This window comes from Streptopelia decaocto (genome assembly GCF_964273445.1).
Source record: "Streptopelia decaocto genome assembly, chromosome: 1".
Lineage (NCBI taxonomy): Eukaryota > Metazoa > Chordata > Aves > Columbiformes > Columbidae > Streptopelia > Streptopelia decaocto.
The window spans coordinates 88,913,590-88,931,850 of record NC_138663.1 but is presented as its reverse complement, the minus strand read 5'-3'; the positions used below and the strand labels follow the sequence as shown (position 1 = coordinate 88,931,850).

Sequence of the window (18,261 nt, the reverse complement as noted above, 5' to 3'; positions counted from 1 at the left end):
TGTGAAGAAGCAGCTCCAACATTATGTATGAAATTTTAAAGACCTAATTGGGATCATGAAGGAGGTACTAGCAGCATTATGAACCCTAACACATAATGTGCTACTGAATAGAGGGTGCTTCCAGTTTTATATTTCAGTGATACCAAAGCTTAGTAACTCACAGACATCCCCTTTCTGTTGACTTTTTCCTGTTCTTATACTTTGTGCTTGCTGTGTTAAGTCTGTATTCAAAGAGGGTGTGAGTTCATTGTTTTCTTCCAAGTATTATCAAAAGTGACTGGAAGTCTAATTGATAGGTCTGTTTGTGTGATGTTTGTACACCTTGAAAGCTTAGTTCTGCTACATAAAAGAGAATGATTAGGGTCCATTCTGCAAGTGCATTATTTAAAATACATAATGGAAGAAAGGGGGAGAAGAACAGAGAGCTTGTAGTTAATTCCTGTTTATTTTGAGTATTGTAGATTATAGGTTTGTAGAATGAGCGGATATCAAGCATAATATCAGAGACCTTGTGTATGTTTTCCCAGACCAATAGAACCTGTAAATGAAACTACCTGTTAGTCCAGTCTTGTGCCTTTCTTAATTGGACTGCCAGTCAAGTTCTTCTCTGTCAGCTGTGACAGATTTGAAATGTGTACATGCAAATTTATAACTGAGATGAGACTGCTCATATTCATTTTCATTTTTGACCTAAGCTGCTGCTTTCTTTGACCCCTAAAACATTTCTCATTTTAAGAATTATAAATCTAATATGAAGAGGTGGGTTGTTATTTCTTATCCTTAGGTAATATACGAGAATCTTTTCATTTTAATCAATGTTTACATTTCATAAGAAAAATGTTCTTGTGTGTCATGTAAACGGCATTATGCATCATCTAATGGAAAGATCTCAGTTTTGCTTTTTGGCTTTTCTGAGTTTCCAAATGAACTTTATTTCAGAAAACTTACACAAATTGTGAGGAGCAGAAACAATCCCTGTTTGTAGCATGTGTAGCACGATGAAGACTCCAGTCTCACCCAGAGCTCCAGATACTGTATAATGCAGATTCCGCCTGTGATGGGGATTAAAGTCTGGTCTAGTTTATACTTCCCAGGGAACAAAGCACTTATCCTCCTTTATCTCCTGTAGCACCTGATCAAGATGCACATATGCTTTCACTGAGTAATCACATAAACATATTTTTTTTTATAAAAACACAGAGAACAGCTGCTGTCTTATGGGATCTTTTCAAATTGGGAATGCAGTCTATTTATCCATGGTCCTAGCCTTAAACAGCACTGATAATAATTCACAGTCACACAGAATACAGCTAGAAGAAATTGAAAAGAAAGGCAAAAAAGGCATGAGATAATATTTTGAAACAAAGCAACAGGAAAACCTTTTTTTTTTAGCTCTCAAATACAATTTTTTTTTTTAATGCATTCATTAAAGAATTTCAGTAAAGAATATGTATGAGTTGATAGGCCCTGATACTCACAAAAACAGACTGAGTAGTGGAGGAAAACAGATTCTGAAATAATAGCAGAAGGAAAGGCCAGAAAAAGTAGCTTGGGAGGTAAGGTAATCATGGTAGACAAGAAAAATTTCCAATTCTTGGAATGGAACCAGTAAGGAAACAAATAACACAAGTGATCCATGGTGTCACTCTCAAACACGTGATATTTGAAATTGATCTGGAAATTGCTAAGCAAGGCTAAAATTTTATCTATTATGCAAGAATACAGAGTAGGTGATTGCAGTGATAGTTACCAATGAGTCATAACAATTTTAATTGCGCCAATACAGTACAATTAAAATAATTAGGTTATAACTAAAATACTCTCTAAACGCTGTGCCAAAATGTTGACCAATACTTACATGTTTCTCTGAAACTAAACATTATATGACTTGAATATTTGTGATTTTACGTATTAATGGCAAATGTAGATGGCAAGTGTAAGTTACAGCGTTGTGGCTGAGTTACGTGACAGCTGTTTGTCCCTCTCCAGTTTTCTATCAAAAAATGAGTCTATTAAATTAAAACAGTATAATATTAAAAAAATACTAAGTGTTACAGTCCATTGTTATTCTTTTGATAAACACAAGTCACTGAATTTTACAGTTCAAAATACTGAACAACAATAGCAGTAGTGTCTCATTTACTATCAGAACTGCAGACCCTGACCTCTGTCTCCCAGTCATTTTGTTCACAGTACGATAAACATGAATATAAGTGGGAGAAAAAAGGTGAAAATCGACCACATACAAGTAATCTGACACCCCCAATTGCGAAATAAATGTAATGTTAACTGCTCCAAGGATAAGACATAACCAGGGTTCACAGTTCAGTGCGTGAGTGGTAACTCTCTTGCTTCCTGTTGTGTGAATCTACACCCCAGTTGAGTAGCAGATATTTATGAACTCAAAAACTAACTATCCTGTAGGCTTCTTAGTGAGTATTTTACAGCTGAAATGGAGTTAAACTACACTAGAATTAAATTCACAGTCTGATGAGAAATAGGGATGCAGCATAAGTAGCTGTCAGTGTTGTAGACTATGTAATTCTACTTTTGTGCATATTTTTCTTTTGGTTTAGAGCATATTCCCCAGATCTGTCTGATCATCTGTTGTCACCATTTATTGCAAGGCAACAATAAAGGGTGGCAGATGCTCTCTATTAACCACTGCCCTCCTCATTAAGGCAAAGGAGAAATATTTAAAACTCTCTATATAAAATTTGTCAGTTTTTTAAAAAATGTGTGATTTCCCTGAAATGTCACTGATAACAGGTATGCATGTTACAAAATTTAACATTTTGTTTTCAGAATTAAAACTGTCATGTGAATTTACATATTTTAAAATGGGAGGATATCATAACTACACAATCCTACTTGCCTGGAAAAAAAAGTAAATGCAGTTATAGGCTGACCTGTTGGTGCTGGTTACTCTTCTGTGGTGTTTGGCTCTTCATTTAACTAGCTACACCCCTGCCTGACCCATGACTTATGAGGGCCTTGCACCTTTAGTTAGGATAATTAGCTGCGTGACCTTCTCTCTGCTACAAGGTTGGTAGAAGACCTTGAATAAAGTCACATTGACTTCTCTAAGCTTAAGATTTTAGTTGGGATTTTTTGAGGATGGGGATAATGATTTTTATTTCCTTTGGAAAGCACTTAACACTGTAGTGTGCATCCAATATAGTTGAAAACTAGAAATAAGCTACTCTGGTACCTTTTCAGCAAACCTGAGAAACATTCAGATTTTGTGCAGAATGAATATGTTTTTATAGTACCTCTGCTCTTATGCTCAAATTTCTCTGTCCACACCAGAAGCCTTATTGGAGGAAGCAACCTGGTTATTTGAGAAATTATGTAAAATTAATGGTTTATTTCTGTGAGATTCCTGTGAAATATCTTAGTATGTTCAGTGGAAATACATAACGTTGATACTTGTCATCAATCATGTGAAATGCTCTAGACACAAGGATTGAAGATATATCCCAGTTAACTGCCTTGGTGAAACACAAATTAAAAACCCTTTTCTGCTAAAGGGCACCTTCATGATTTTTGTTTTATTGAAATGGGGTTGGATTTGCATCACCAAAGGATTTAGTTATTTTTGTCTTGTAAGGCCAATAGAGGAATAGTTGCGACAGTATTCAGAGCTTTCCCTTGGGTTACTAAGGCATTGGCTATATATTGACATTAATATAAATCCAAAGGCAGCAGTGAGGGTGGTTTAGGGAAATTTGTAAATGTTTGGGTTTTGTTGTGGTTTAACCCCAGCCAGCAGCTAAGCACCATGCAGCTGCTTGCTTATCACTCCCTCTCCCTGGTGGGATGAGGGAGAGAATCAGAAGGGTAAAAAGTGAGAAAATTCATGCATTGAGAGAAAGGCAGTTTAATAAGGAAAGCAAAAGCCACACACGCCAGCAAAGGAAAACAAGGGATTAATTCAGTGCTTCCCATGGGCAGGCAGGTGTTCAGCCATCTCCAGGAAAGCCGGGCTCCATCACACATAATGGTGACTTGGGAAGACAAACGCCATCACTGCCAACATCCCCCCCTTCCTTCTTCTTCCCCTAAAATATATACTGAGCATGTTGTCATATGGTATCGAATACCCCTTTGGCCAGCTTGGGACAGCTGTCCTGGCTATTCCCAGCTTCTTGTGCACCTGGCATGGCATGAGAAGCTGAGAAGTCCTTGACTACCTGGCAACAACTAAAACATCAGTGTGTTTTTAATATTATTCTCATTCTAAATCCAGAACACAGCACAATACCAGCTGCTAGGAAGAAAACTAACACTAATCCAGCTGAAACCAGGAGTGTTATGAAAGAAAAAAAATAGAAGAATGTTGATGTCAAGACTACTGAGTAATTTGTCTGCTGACTTCTCTCTGTTTCTCTTTTCTTATGTGTATATATATATATATATAAAAAAACAGGAATAATCAAAAAGAAATGTATGCACCCCCTGTACAGAACATTTAAATATGTGACTGAGCTGACAAAGGCTTATTGAACAGAAGTTTGGTTTTCATTATTTCTTCTATTGTTAGTTACTATTCATCTGTCTACACTATCTGCACTACTCTCTGCTATTGCATATAATACTAATAAATGGTAAGTTTTAGTCTATGTGTTATGCAAACATTAAACTTTAAAGCTTTTTTTTTTTTTGACTGTTTCTAATGAAACAGTATTGTTTCCTTACCTGTAATTCATTGGAAGGACAAGGTTGCAGTTCTTACATAAAGCCAAGGCTTCACTTAAACATTGCTTTTCAGTATTCTATAGTCAGCATTCAGAAACCAAAATACGGTATATTCAGTGATTCAATTAATTAGAAAACTAATTCTTATCGAGGTGAGCAACAGATGAACACAGCTGCTTTAACCCTGATCATTAGCTGTAATTAAGGAACAGTTTTCTGAAAGATAGACAGTAGTATTTGATAACACAAAAATAAAGACCTTTTGTGTTAAAATCAATGGCCAGTGAAGTAGAATCAAAAAATGAGCATTGAGACCTTAAATCCTTAAAAACTACAGTCTTATGGACTTATTAGTCCATAACAAGAAATGGTATCCTTGTAAATAGTGACTGCACTGTTCTTCAGATTTTTATTGTTAATAACTGCCTGCAAGAATATTACATTCCTTCAAGGTATGCCTTCTCTAGAAAGCTGTTCTACAGTTTTGTAATAAAGTAATGTCAGGGAGAGCTTTAGTAGGCTTTCAGTGTACACCTTGAGTGTGTTCTGAGGCATGACGCCAAGTGCCATTAATTATTTGAGAAGTGTGCTGGTAGCATACTACTCTTACAGAGCAAATCAGTCTGACATAGTGCCAGCCAACAAATGTCATTGCAACAACTAGCAGGCTAGGAGTTTTGGTACTTGTCAAAAGTTGAAACCTAACAGCTTCAGAAAAAATTGCTTCCAAAAATAAAAGCACTTGCAAAACAAATGAAATAATTGCTATCACAGGAATTAATTAACCCAGGCTAGCAGATCCATTTGTTATGGACTGAGAAAAGTACATTGATGGGTTCAATTGGTCTTTTCTTGCACATGGAAGACAGAAATCCATTAAGAACTACCTAACATACATACAGAGTTGAAAACAGAAAGGCTTCTCGTACTAGAAGGAGGAAGACGGAAGAGAAAATGGGAGAAGGATAAGACAGAAATATCAGTTTATAGTATCAGTAGAAGGGACAGAGAGGAAAAATCACATGTATATGGTAGCATTTAATAAAGGATATCATAAGATTGACAAACTGTTTTCTTTATCTCAAAAATATTTGTACATATACCTAGTAAGAAAGCACTATGATTTTGTGCATGTATCTGGTAGGAAGCACATTGAATCTTTATAATAGTAGGAGGTGTTCTTCTAGCATTTAGTTATTAAACATCGGAGATGATGATTTTATAACTGTTATTGTTACTCTCAGAGAGCTCTTTAACATTCCCATAGAGAAAAATCTTTTTGGAAACCACCACAACATTGGCCACTACCTTAACATATTTATGATACCAGGGATCAGTACTTCAGCTTTCAGGATTTGCATAGGTGAAGAATGCTCTTTGGCACTGACATTGTTCCCGGTCACTCAGATACCAGCTTTTTACTGGACAGCACTGAAGGAATGGAGAAAGCATTTTCTTAAAAATAAAGCTTTGCAAAAATGGAACAATGATTAAAAATTAATAAAACACGTTATTAAGATTATACTTTAAAATGAAGAGGTTTTTACAGCCAGTGTGGACAGATTTTTGGACTCAGTGAGTAACTTCTGCCTTTTACTCTGGTGCTGCATTGCCCTGAAGTGTTCTCAGGGTTACCTTTGTCCTGCTTTTCTAGGTGAGGTGGTTACTGGAGATGCCGGAGATGAGTGCTTGGAGGTGCAATGAGCTTTTCCTTCCATTTTTTTTCCTGCAGACCTTCACAGTCCCAGGAGTATGCACTAGTATATTGCAGGAAATTACTTCCCTTCTTTTTCACTGCTGTCATGTTCCTTGATTACCATTTCTATTGTGTGCCTTAATTAGCCAGACTGATTTCTTTTGTTCACTATCTTCCTAAAACACAGTGATGTTCCTTTTAAAATTATGCAGCGTAGAAAATAGTATTTATACCATCTTCTTTGAAGATTTATGAAGTGTGTCTAATTGTAGATTTTCTATGGGGTCTATCCATAAAATATCAGCAGAAATAAAGACTAATTTGGGTATGGAGCAGTGCATTTGAGGATGTGTAGTTCCCACCTCAAACAATTTAATAGATTTCAGGGATCCCTACAACAGAGTCAGCAGCACAAAGCAGTGAAAAATAGTTGCTTGCCTTTTCAGGGAGGTGCATCCGCTTGTTTTTGTCTCTTCTTCCATCACTAAATAAAGTACCTCCGTCTTACAGCCATTTTTGTCACGTGCCATTTCTGTGAAACATCTTGACTTTCTGTTCTTCCCAATTCCACAAATATAACCTTATGTATTTTTATTCTGTGGCTAATAACAGCCTGCCTGTGTGTTACTCTGGAGACAACTATAAGACAGGGTGCCATGTAAGGACCTTCCAGCATCAGTGTCCCTGCCAGAAACTGCTGACAGAGATCAGCAACAGCTATGGAAACTAAGGGCTAGATTCTCCATCTACCACCTTTACCATTTAACAAGAGGTCTTTATGGCCACGTACAGAACCTTTACAGTACATTTAGACATGCAGGTTTTCATTGCATGGAAGAATCGGAGATCATTGCCACTGTAAATAGTGAAACAGCTTTGATGATCCTGCTTGAAAATTTTGAGCCAAAGTTTGTAAAGGTCATGCGTGTTTTTTTTAATGCTGGTTCCTTGTGATAATGCAAGTAATGCAGCACTGCAGTAATGTGGTAGTGCAGTGTCTGTGCAGTTAAAAACTGGAGTCTCCCATTCGAATAGCTTCTCGTTTTCACCCTAGGCAGCCTTCTTATTGACTCACATGCCAGGAACAAATATGTTTCACTCAAATCACTGATACATCTTCACTATTCAGAGAATAATCAACTGATTTCTTCCAGATAAATCAAAGTGGCATGGAAGCTGCTATTGTTTTTAGCCTGAGTTTGTTTTTCACTGTTGGAGCTTATACAGGCGTACATAAAAGAACCTAACAAAATGAAACTGTGTGGTCTGCTTTGGGTCTACCTTTAAGAAGGTGTATTTGAGCTAAACACACAGAGAAAATAAGTTACAGTCAGTTGCAATATAACAACTTTCTCTAAAAAATTAACTGTATTGACTCATCAGTACGGTTTACAAAACGTGTTTATAAGTTAATTTTAAAAGGTTGCAGACCCTATGTAAAGCAGTGTAACCTGCATTATGAATAGCTTTTTATTTTTATGAATATGGGTTTGATCTTTAGTTTTGATGCCTTATATTTCTAATCAAGTGAACCTCTTTTCAGCTGCTTATAATTTTGCCAGTTTTGTATTCATGCTGACACATTCTCACCTGCCATCTACATGTTATAGTAGTAAATTTCATTTATTATATTAGTTTCAGAAAAAAATAATTCAGCTATTCTAAGAATGAAGTGAAAAACAAAGTTTTACCAGTATTGAAAACGTTTTCCATCTCTGTATTTGGGTCGTACTGATGTATTTAGAAACATATTCTTAAGTTCTAGTATATATGAAAGTGTTCAGGATGCTCTTTTTTGTTTGGGGGGTTTTTTGGTTTGCTTTGTTTTGGTTTGTTTGGTTTGGTTTGTTTTTTTTGGAAATACAAATATGAGTCATTAGTCAAGAGTTTTTAAAGAAGAGGTTAACAATATAGAATATACATATACAGGAAAAAAAAAAAGTATAAGTAAGAGGACAAATACAATGAGTAGGTGACCTGTGAAAGTATCATTTTGCTTGTGACTAATAAACAGCACCAGTTATATGTGTTATGCCTACAGGGTCACCTGTCTCCATCTTGCCTGTAAGGGGAAGCCAGAATATGGACAGTCTTTTCCCCAGATCTTTGAAAATCTTTCTGTTACTAGGCAATGACGTTCATGACAATCTCCAGCAGCAATAAGAAAAGCAGCTTAAGTCACTCAGTAATTATTGCTCTGTATGCAAAAAGCGAAATTGAATAAGATTGTTTGTTTTCACACTGCAAAAGCTATTTGAGTCACCTCAGTAGCAAACAAGGTGTTTCTCTTTGTTGTTATCAGAAGTCATTAGTTGCCAACTTAAAAGTCTTTGAGAAGTAGCTGACAGCACCTTATGAATGACACAATAGTATTCACCTGTGCTGTGTGGTACAGATCCCAGCTCTTTGATGAGCTATTGAATTGTATTTGTTATGACAGGCAGTGATAAAATTAATATCATTGACTGTTCTCCTTTTCTTGGATAAACACAGATTCTTTAAAGACATGCTATGTGACCTGAATAATTTCTCAAGTTATTGTATTGCAACTGATGTTTTATATACAGAAAAACTGCATTGATGTGAACTGAAAATACTGTTTGGTGTATACCAATTATGTCTTTTGTCATTTCTTCTAATCATTTTAATAAGCAACATCAATAGAATATTGAAATATGGGAATGACAGAAAATAAGTCACAGGGGGAAAAAAAGAATTATCACAAAGAGAAAGAACAATTAATTTCATTTACCTGTCTTCATTATGTAGTTATATTTGAGGAAGCAGCCTTATACCTGCCTCTCTTTCTTTCCTCTCACTTGTTCCTCCCCAAATTCAAGGGTGTGAATAATGCAGTTATATGTTCTCCACCTCAAAGAATAGAAGTATTAGAGAGCAGAAGACATTGACAAGAGAAGAGATTGACTGGATCATACAAACACAGCTGTATCTAGGTGCATGCCAAAGCACACAGAAATATAGTCCATCAAATTTACCACAAACAAAAAAAGGATAATCAGTATGCTTGTGGCTTCAGCTATCCAGCATATTCCACATCATGGCTGGTTTTCCTCCAGTGGGTTCCTCATGATGCCTCACATTTCTACGGACTCTTCCTGCGTAGTCTCGCTATCAGTTTGAACATGACCCAAAGTGAATCTCCTCTCTTTTCTCACAGTCCATTCATGACCTGAATAAAGCAAGAATCATGTGAAGAAAAAAAAGGCATGAGATTACTCACATTCAAATGCTGTCATCATAGCTTCATTGTCTTAATTCTGTAATCTCCTAATCTTGACTTTGTGATTGTATTCCACCTTTTGTAATATACAATGGGCATCTTTAATTACATTATTTTATCTCGTTCTTTTCCATATATATCTTTGTTCTTTTCTGTATACTTTTACTAAAATATAAATTGGTTAAAATATTATTATGGTCCTTTATTTCTGCACAGCAGTAGAATAGGACAGGCCTTATAGGATCGCACTTTTTATAAAGAGATCACGTATCAGAGAGGCAAGAAGACTTTAAAATTGGAATAATTATGCTGACAGAATTTAACAAATATGAAAGATGTCAGTATCATAGTGCATTAGTTGGTTTCAGTAAGCAATTCTAAAAAATGTATGAGGTGGAAAAACATAGCAAATTATGCATTTCAGAAAGATTAAAAGACTTCTTCCACAGGTACTCATGGTTACCATTCGTTGTAAATGACAACAGTCTTCTCTATTTTAATTTGATTGATGAGTTCTCAGCAAGCTATAAAAGGCCCATTTTCATGAGAAATGTCTTCCTGCACACAGACCAGCAAGTGTCAGACATACCTAAAAGCTGATCCTAAGTTTGCTTTGGACTCCCCTTACTTCAGCTAACACAATAATGGTTGATTCTGAAGTCATAAAACTGAAACAGCTCAAAACCAGAATCATCATCTTTATTTCACAATTACATGCTCCCACAGAGCAGTGAAAATGCCCCCTTTTTAAAGCAACAATGTTTATGACCACGAAGATGAGCACTACATTTGCATTTTTCAGATTTTGCGTCTATACATCGTACCCACCCCAGACTGGGGAAGAACTTAAAGGCTGTAACAGTCTTTGGCAGTAAGGACTCTTGTGCAAGAAAGCCCACAACTGCATTTTGTAGCAATTGACGCATGACCTTTACTAGTCTGGGAAATTCAAGAAGATCCTTTAAAACACTGTCCCATCCAAGATGAGATGAAGCCCTTACCCCTCACTGCCTGAATAATGCTGTGAGACCAGTCCCTGCAGCCCCGGCAGCCTGCACACAGGTCAGCCTTCATCTGCCTTCCCCTGGGTTTGGAAGTGTGTCTGCTTCCCCAGATGGATCTCAGTAAAGTGTGGCTTTCTCTGCGCTTCCTGTAATATATATCCAGCTATTGGTTTAGGTTGTTTAGGTACCACAGCAGCCAGCACCTCCCTGGGGGCAGCCAGGCAGGTCTTGGCAGCCAGGGCCTGTCCCACCATCTTGGGCAGAGCTGTACCCAAGGCAGGGAGCAAACCCTCAGCAAAAGCAGCTCCTGCCGGCAGGAGTCACCTTCCCGTCAGGGATCCTTTCCCCACTGACCCAGAGAGATGGGGCCACCCTGAGCTGCCCTGCCTCTGAGCCAGAGCCCTGGCAAGGGGATTTGCTAGGAAGAATGGTAATGGCCACAGACCAGCCGTGCACGGGGCAAGGTGGCTTCCCACAGCATCTTGGACCACACGCCTACCATCCTATTCAGAACAGCTGAAGCTGTATCTCATTTTAGGCAGTAAGTGTACAATGCACCTCTCCAGTTTGTTCAGTCCATTTTAATACCTCTGCAAGTAACATCAATAGTGCTGAACTGTTGCAGCTGCTTGATAAATGCCTTGTCCCACTCTCTGCCCAGGCTGGGAGGCTAGCAAGCCATGAGTAATTTTATTTAAGCGTTCACCAGAACTTTGCATACCATTAATTTCTCTTTGTATGCATCTGTGCAAAATACAAACAAAACTAAATGCCACATATTAAACATTAAATAAGCAAAATGGTATTAATTACAATGTCTCTATAATTTAAAAACCTCATAGTCAAATCCTGATAAAGCAGTAGTAAAGGACATTTATAGATGTGTTATCTTTCAGGAAGCCAATTAAATTATCAGTGCTTCTCTGCATGATCTCTGGTATTTCATTGGAGAAAACTTTAGTGTCTTTGAATTGTTCATTCAGATACCCTGCTAATTACTTAACCATTAAGACAATATATTATCTTCCCTCAGGCTTTACAAAAGTCAAATCTCATACAGTTTGTATAATTAGTAACTCACAAAGTCACTTCTGTTAGATAATGTTAGAGAAAATAAGATGCCTCCCAGTGATTAAGAAGCTAGAAAAAAAATGTGGTAACAAAGATAAAAACAAACCAGGTTTTTTGCAATAGTCATCTTTAGAAGCTTTTTCAGATGGTAGCTTTTCATTGTTTACATTTTAATTTACACTAATATATGCACAAATAATTTGTGAAAATGATAGATGCAATAACTATTAGCTGAATGAAGAAAATATTATGAGAAACACTTTGAAAATATTTATCAACCCATACAAAATGAAACTTTCTGCAAGCATAAACATCTGGATCAAACTTTTAACTTACTTGTAATAAATTTACATAGGGTATGATTTTGCACGGAGAAATTACTTTTTTCCTTCTCCAAATACAAAACCACATGTCATTCATAATTAAAAATTTCTGAGTTTCTTATTTGCCCATCAGGCCGTTTATGCACTACCTAATTTGGTGTGGCTGAAACCACCACAGGAGAACAAGCAATAATAATAATAGGAAACCAGGCAAAATCAGAGGAACGTGGTTAACGTTAAGCATGTAAGTAAGCCTACTGATTAATCCCTTTACAGAGTGGTATCCTAGTCCTTAATTCAGATAGCATGTGACTTTAGGACTCTAGAGTTGAATACAACAGCTAGTGGTTGTGTGTGGTGTGGTATCACAAACTGCAGTCACAGTGATTTGCATGCAATCTGCAATCTCATAGCAGAACACTTGCAAACCCCAGTTTTACAAATTGTTATGCAAAAGTCAGAAGTTACAATGGAATACATATACCATTGACTCCTTTGTGCATTTTTTCTGAAAATTTTAACTGGAAATGCTGTGAGCTACAGTTGGTTTACAGGGGTCATATGCAGCCATAAGCTCTACAAAGGCACCTAAGGCTGAAGGAAGAGAGAGATTCTTTTTCTTGTCTTCAGAGGGAGACATATCTCTGAAATCATAGCAGTTGAGGCATTTCCTAAATGAACTTTAAAAAACCTTGGTAGTAACTCTAGTGCTTGCAGATTTTATCTGGAAAATGGTAAATTGAGCAACTGTTTTTGTTAATTGTGCCACTGAAACACAATATTTGTTAGGAGGTTCCAAGCTTAGGTAGGTACAGCAGCTGAAGTGCTGTATTTCAGACTCGTGCTGCATATTCATTTATTTTGATAAAGTATCAGTTTGTTTTCTTTCACCTCAAATGCTGGCAATCAGCACGGAGTTATCCAGGGAGGTCGGTTGTCCCAAGCCTGTGATCATTTGAGGGTTTTCAGCTTGTTTTATTTTATCGTGTTTATGAAGGGCTGGATTTGCATCTGGGTAGGAACAACCCCAGGTTCCAGTATAAGTTAGGGAATGACCTATTAGAGAGCAGTGTAGGGGAAAGGGACCTGGGGGTCCGGGTGGACAGCAGGATGACCATGAGCCAGCACTGTGCCCTTGTGGCCAGGAAGGCCAATGGCATCCTGGGGTGTATTACAAGGGGGGTGGTTAGTAGGTCGACAAGGGTTCTCCTTCCCCTCTACTCTGCCCTGGTGAGACCACATCTGGAATATTGTGTCCAGTTCTGGGCCCCTCAGTTCCAGAAGGACAGGGAACTGCTGGAGAGAGTCCAGCATAGGGCAACAAAGATGATGAAGGGAGTGGAGCATCTCCCGTATGAGGAAAGGCTGAGGGAGCTGGGTCTCTTTAGCTTGGAGAAGAGGAGACTGAGGGGTGACCTCATTAATGTTTACAGATATATAAAGGGTGAGTGTCACAAGGATGGAGCCAGGCTCTTCTCGGTGACAACCAATGATAGGACAAGGGACAGTGGGTACAAACTGGAATACAAAAGGTTCCCCTTAAATTTGAGAAGAAACTTCTTCTCAGTGAGGGTGCCAGAGCACTGGAACAGGCTGCCCAGGGAGGTTGTGGAGTCTCCTACTCTGGAGGCATTCAAGACCTGCCTGGATGCCTTCCTGTGTAACCTCATCTAGGTGTTTCTGCTCCAGCAGGGGGACTGGACTGGATGATCTTTTGAGGTCCCTTCCAATCCCTAACGTTCTGTGATTCTGTGATTTTATTTGGAAGTGTACAATAATCATGATTGTGTGATTCTACATTTGGATGGGGAGTGGGTTATCAACAGCTTTGTAAATTTATCCATAGAAAAGTTTCCCTGATACGTTCCGCTGCCTCAGAACTTGTGGTACATACCTGGTTTAATGGATAAATGTATTTGGGTTGGCTTCAAAAGAAATAAAATTATGCACTTATTGATCCATAATTTTTCCCCATCTTTTCCATGAGTACATATGGGCTTGCTTTTGAGAGACATGCCACATCAAAACAATAATTGCTTTAACTACATTACAGGATACCTCTTCAGAATAAAATATTTACTTTGTTAAACTGCAAATTAATCTTCTCTTTGAGTTTTATTTTGGAATAGTGACCTGACTGAAGTTTAGACAAAATATTTCTCTTGAAAGAGAATGCTATGCTTCTTTTGATCCAAAGTGGTTTGTCATTTATGGGACTGAAGGAAAGAAGAACTGACAGACATGAATTTCAGAAGTAATAAGGATTTTTAAGAGCGCTCGTTTTGCTTTGACTGAAACTGTAACCTCAAATTGCCAGCTCTTTAATCACAAACTTCTTTGTATCACACCATGTGTATGAAAGGTAGCTATTAAAAGCAAGAATTTAATATTCATCCTTAGATAAGCCAGGGCAGGACTTGGGCATGAGAAAAGAAGAAAGGAGCAGGCAAGCGTATCACCCTTCCCAGGTTTTTCCTTACCTCCTCTCTTCCTTTCCTTCCAGCAAAGCTAAGAGCAGTCACTGCTTATGGCCTATATCTACAATGCTGCCTTCCTCCATGCACCAAACCTGCTGTCTTTCCAATCAGTAGAAAATTACCGCTTGCTGTAATCACAATTGTATCAGACCAGTAGCCTTCTTTCAAAGGGAAAACCCCTGCTGTTCCCATCCCTCTTATCTCTAACACCAGAAATACTACCTTTTTTTTTTTTCCCCCTCAGTGACAGCAGGGCGGGATTCCACCCTTATGTCTATTCAGCAAAGTCAGAACACACTGAGAGGAGAACTGCTGAAACTATTGGGTCAAAATTAAGCTCTTAAAATTACATTTTAAAAATTGGCCCTTGGATTCTGATAGGCAATCCACTGTTATTTTTTTCAGTCCCATCTTCTCAGTCCTTTTCCCTCAGCTACTAATGAAACTGCTTTTATAGCATGCACGTTCTTTGGAATCAGAAGCAAAACTCATCTCTGTATATGTTATCTATGAGTTAATACTTTTTAATAATTCTCTCAATATGTACTGACAGTCAATCCATAAAATGCATACTTTTGGGTATTTTTTAAAGAACAACTCATTTGAATGTAGTTATTTTGTCTTATTACAAGATAAGGAAGTGCTGCCTATTTTCTCTAGCAAAGTGAAGAAAATAGTATTGAATATGTCAAAATGAGAAAAAGCCACATGGATCTTCGAAATAATATTTATAGCAATGGTTTCTATCATACTGCTAGAGGAGTCAGAAGGAATATGATTCTGTACAGTGTATACATGTTTGAGCCGCTCTTTAAGTTGTTTCAGTTCTGGTTTTGGATTGGGAAGCCGGAAGACAGTAACTGCAATACGTCTTGGCATGTATAATTGTGGTAGCTGTAGGGAAAGAAAGAAATCTCTGTTTAAATGTGTGTGATGAAGTCCGAGGATGGTTTTATAATTATATTTCAGGATGCAAACCTGGCAGGTTTATGATGATTTGTTTGAACAAAATATTTCTGCTTTAAAGGCAGCAAAAAGGCATGTAAGTTCTTGTGGTTGAGGACGACAGGGACCCCTGCTCCAAGTAACGGGAGGCACAGTGAGCTCAGACCATCACAACATCCCCCATCCCCAGGGCAGCTGCTGTCCAGGTTGCTTCCTGACACAATTAAGAGTAGCCTCAGGCTTGCAGTAGTTTGCACTAGAGGGTATCAGCATCTCCTTCCTACACTTCTGGAGATGGTTATAGCAGCACCTCCCAGCCTCTCGTGCCAACAGGTTGCAGAAGACCCAGCTGGTGCAGCCCTTCTGTCAGAGGCTTCTCAGGGGACTGTAGGCAAGTCAGACCCGTCTATAAATACATAGGAATGTCATCTGTCTGATCAAGGCATTGTGAGGATAAACATATTAAGCATTGCAAGTCTCCATTACTTTGGCAAATAAGAAGTTATCTCAGTGTTTTTTACTAACAGATGGAACCTGCATAAAACATAGATAATGTACTTTTTTTAGTGATATTAGTGAAATTGTTTAGATAACAATTTCAAGCAGCAGTGAGGACTGTCTCTAAATGTGGAAGCTGTGTCTTTTCATGATTTCCAATTACATTGCAAGAACACCTTTTTTTTTTTTTTTTTTTTTTTTTTAAATCCACATACCAAAATAAAAACTGGGAAGAATTTTATTATCAAAATAGCGTATATATCCAGGTTGGAAAGGAAAGAAGATTGATTATAACTGCATGGAACAGATTTTACTTGTGACTAAAACTTGCTTCTATTAATGAAACTTATTTTCTTGTTTTGCAGCTTGCAGGCCTGGATTCTATAAAGCGTTTGCTGGAAATGTAAAATGCTCCAAGTGCCCTCCACACAGTTTGACTTATGTAGAAGCAACTTCTGTCTGTCAGTGTGAGAAAGGTTACTTCAGAGCTGAGAAGGACCCACCAACTATGGCATGTACCCGTAAGTCTGATCAGTACCGGTGTCTGCAATTCTCTTCTCCTGTGCCTCATTTATATATTATTGTATTTTTTTTTAAATGACATGAGATTGTACATTTTGTGGACAATCCCATTCAAGATAACAACAAGAGATGTTTAAAATAAAAATTCAAACATAACATTTCCATTTAGTCTAGATATCCCTAAAAATACTAACGTGTTTCTTTCTTTGGTGACTTTTTAACTTCTACTTCTGAGAGATAATACAAAGTATGTATTCATTCTCAGATAGATACAACATTGAGTTTTAACTACCAGTATGTATTTTAAATACATGAAGATACGCTTGTACAAAAATTTTCAAAAAACTGAGGAGTCACATAAAGAAAAAAACTGATATGACACACTCTGCTGTCTCCCCAGATTTCAATTAAAATTATAAGAGAAATATAATCTCTACACAATCAAATAAAAGCTCATTTGGTAGAGGATTTGATTCAAGTATGGTGGTGTTTTTTTTTTTTTCCACAGTCCTCTTGTTAAGAGAATTGTAGAAAAATTAAGGTGTTAAGTGCATTAAGTATTTTAACAGACTACATATGCAAAAAGCTTAAGAGATAAGACCATGAAAACAAAGCACCGCTGCAATAACCACCAGTGTATACTCATGATTTTGGTATGTTTACCCTGTGTAAGGCAGCAGCATGTAAAAAATAACTGGGCTGACACTAGCAGAATTGAACTACTTCCTGTGCTCATGCTAGTCGCTCCAGATGGCACTGTACTGGGCAAACTGGGAATATACCAGGTGATTTGGAGCTGATTTACAAAGTCATAGGCACTCTGTAATACTGAGGTGATTATGTAGACCATGACATTGTCCATCCAGTAAATGGGAGTGGTGGTCCCCAAAAATGTCCTTCCCCAGATCCAAGGCATTTAGCAGAAAGTTGTCTAATCTAACTATAGGATTTTCAGATGGGAAGGGTAAATCCCAGCCTCCAGCTACTTAAGGGACATAGGGTTCAGAGGGGCACCCCAATACCATGCACAAAATCTGCTGTCATCTCACTCTGGAGCAAAGCACATAGGCCTGTCTTTTTGCACAAAATATATGAGGGAATAAAAAATGATATTCCAGACTTCCTGCAGGATAATGGTGAATACTGATAATTCCACTCAAATGAGTGCCCCAAGCACAGGCCCTTAAAAACTTACCCGCCGAGCTAACACACATCCCAGGTGCTCTTGACAGTTTCATGCTTAGAAAGATGGTTTTTTCATGCAGGCGTGATTCTGTATTATTCATGACATTGATGTTTCATGTCCAAAAGACAGTTCTTCTATGCTCATACATGGTATTATGTTTCCATAATTATCTTTCAGGGCACAATTTTAAGCCCTGCTGCCCATTAGTATTGATAGCGTAAGAAGGAGCATGAGAGCCCTGTAGCATTGGGAAGCAGGTACCTACAACACCCTCATGCTTTCCCAGCAAAAGCAGGATGCTGAGAGCTGCTTTGGCCAAAAAATGTCAGGGAAGACTTGCTGCCAGATCTCTCCGTTCCTGCTGAGGATGTCAGACAATGCAACCAAGTGGAGGGATTGAAGAAATCAACCACAATAGAGGTACCGGTGCCCCATCTCAACCCGTCTTGGGAGAAATAAGGAAGACAGTGAACCACATTCTAGTTTCTGCCTTGCTTTTGGTTCAGTGCCACCATGCCTTGCCTCTCATTCAGCCTGGAGTGCAAAGTATCAGTACTTCATTGACTGTAACAGCAGATGTATTCATTTTATACCTATGAT

The 18,261-nt window shown here is 37.9% G+C and overlaps 1 protein-coding gene across 1 annotated transcript in view; it reads left to right on the top strand.

Annotated features, from left to right (window-relative positions):
• Positions 1-18,261, top strand: part of EPHA6 (EPH receptor A6) — a gene marked incomplete at its 5' end in the record, with an annotated part of 487,187 nt that overhangs the window by 228,239 nt on the left and 240,687 nt on the right. Inside the window, one exon of the mRNA XM_082057768.1 lies at positions 16,319-16,474. Coding sequence (XP_081913894.1) covers positions 16,319-16,474 — 156 coding nt within the window. The remainder of the gene's footprint in view (positions 1-16,318; positions 16,475-18,261) is intronic.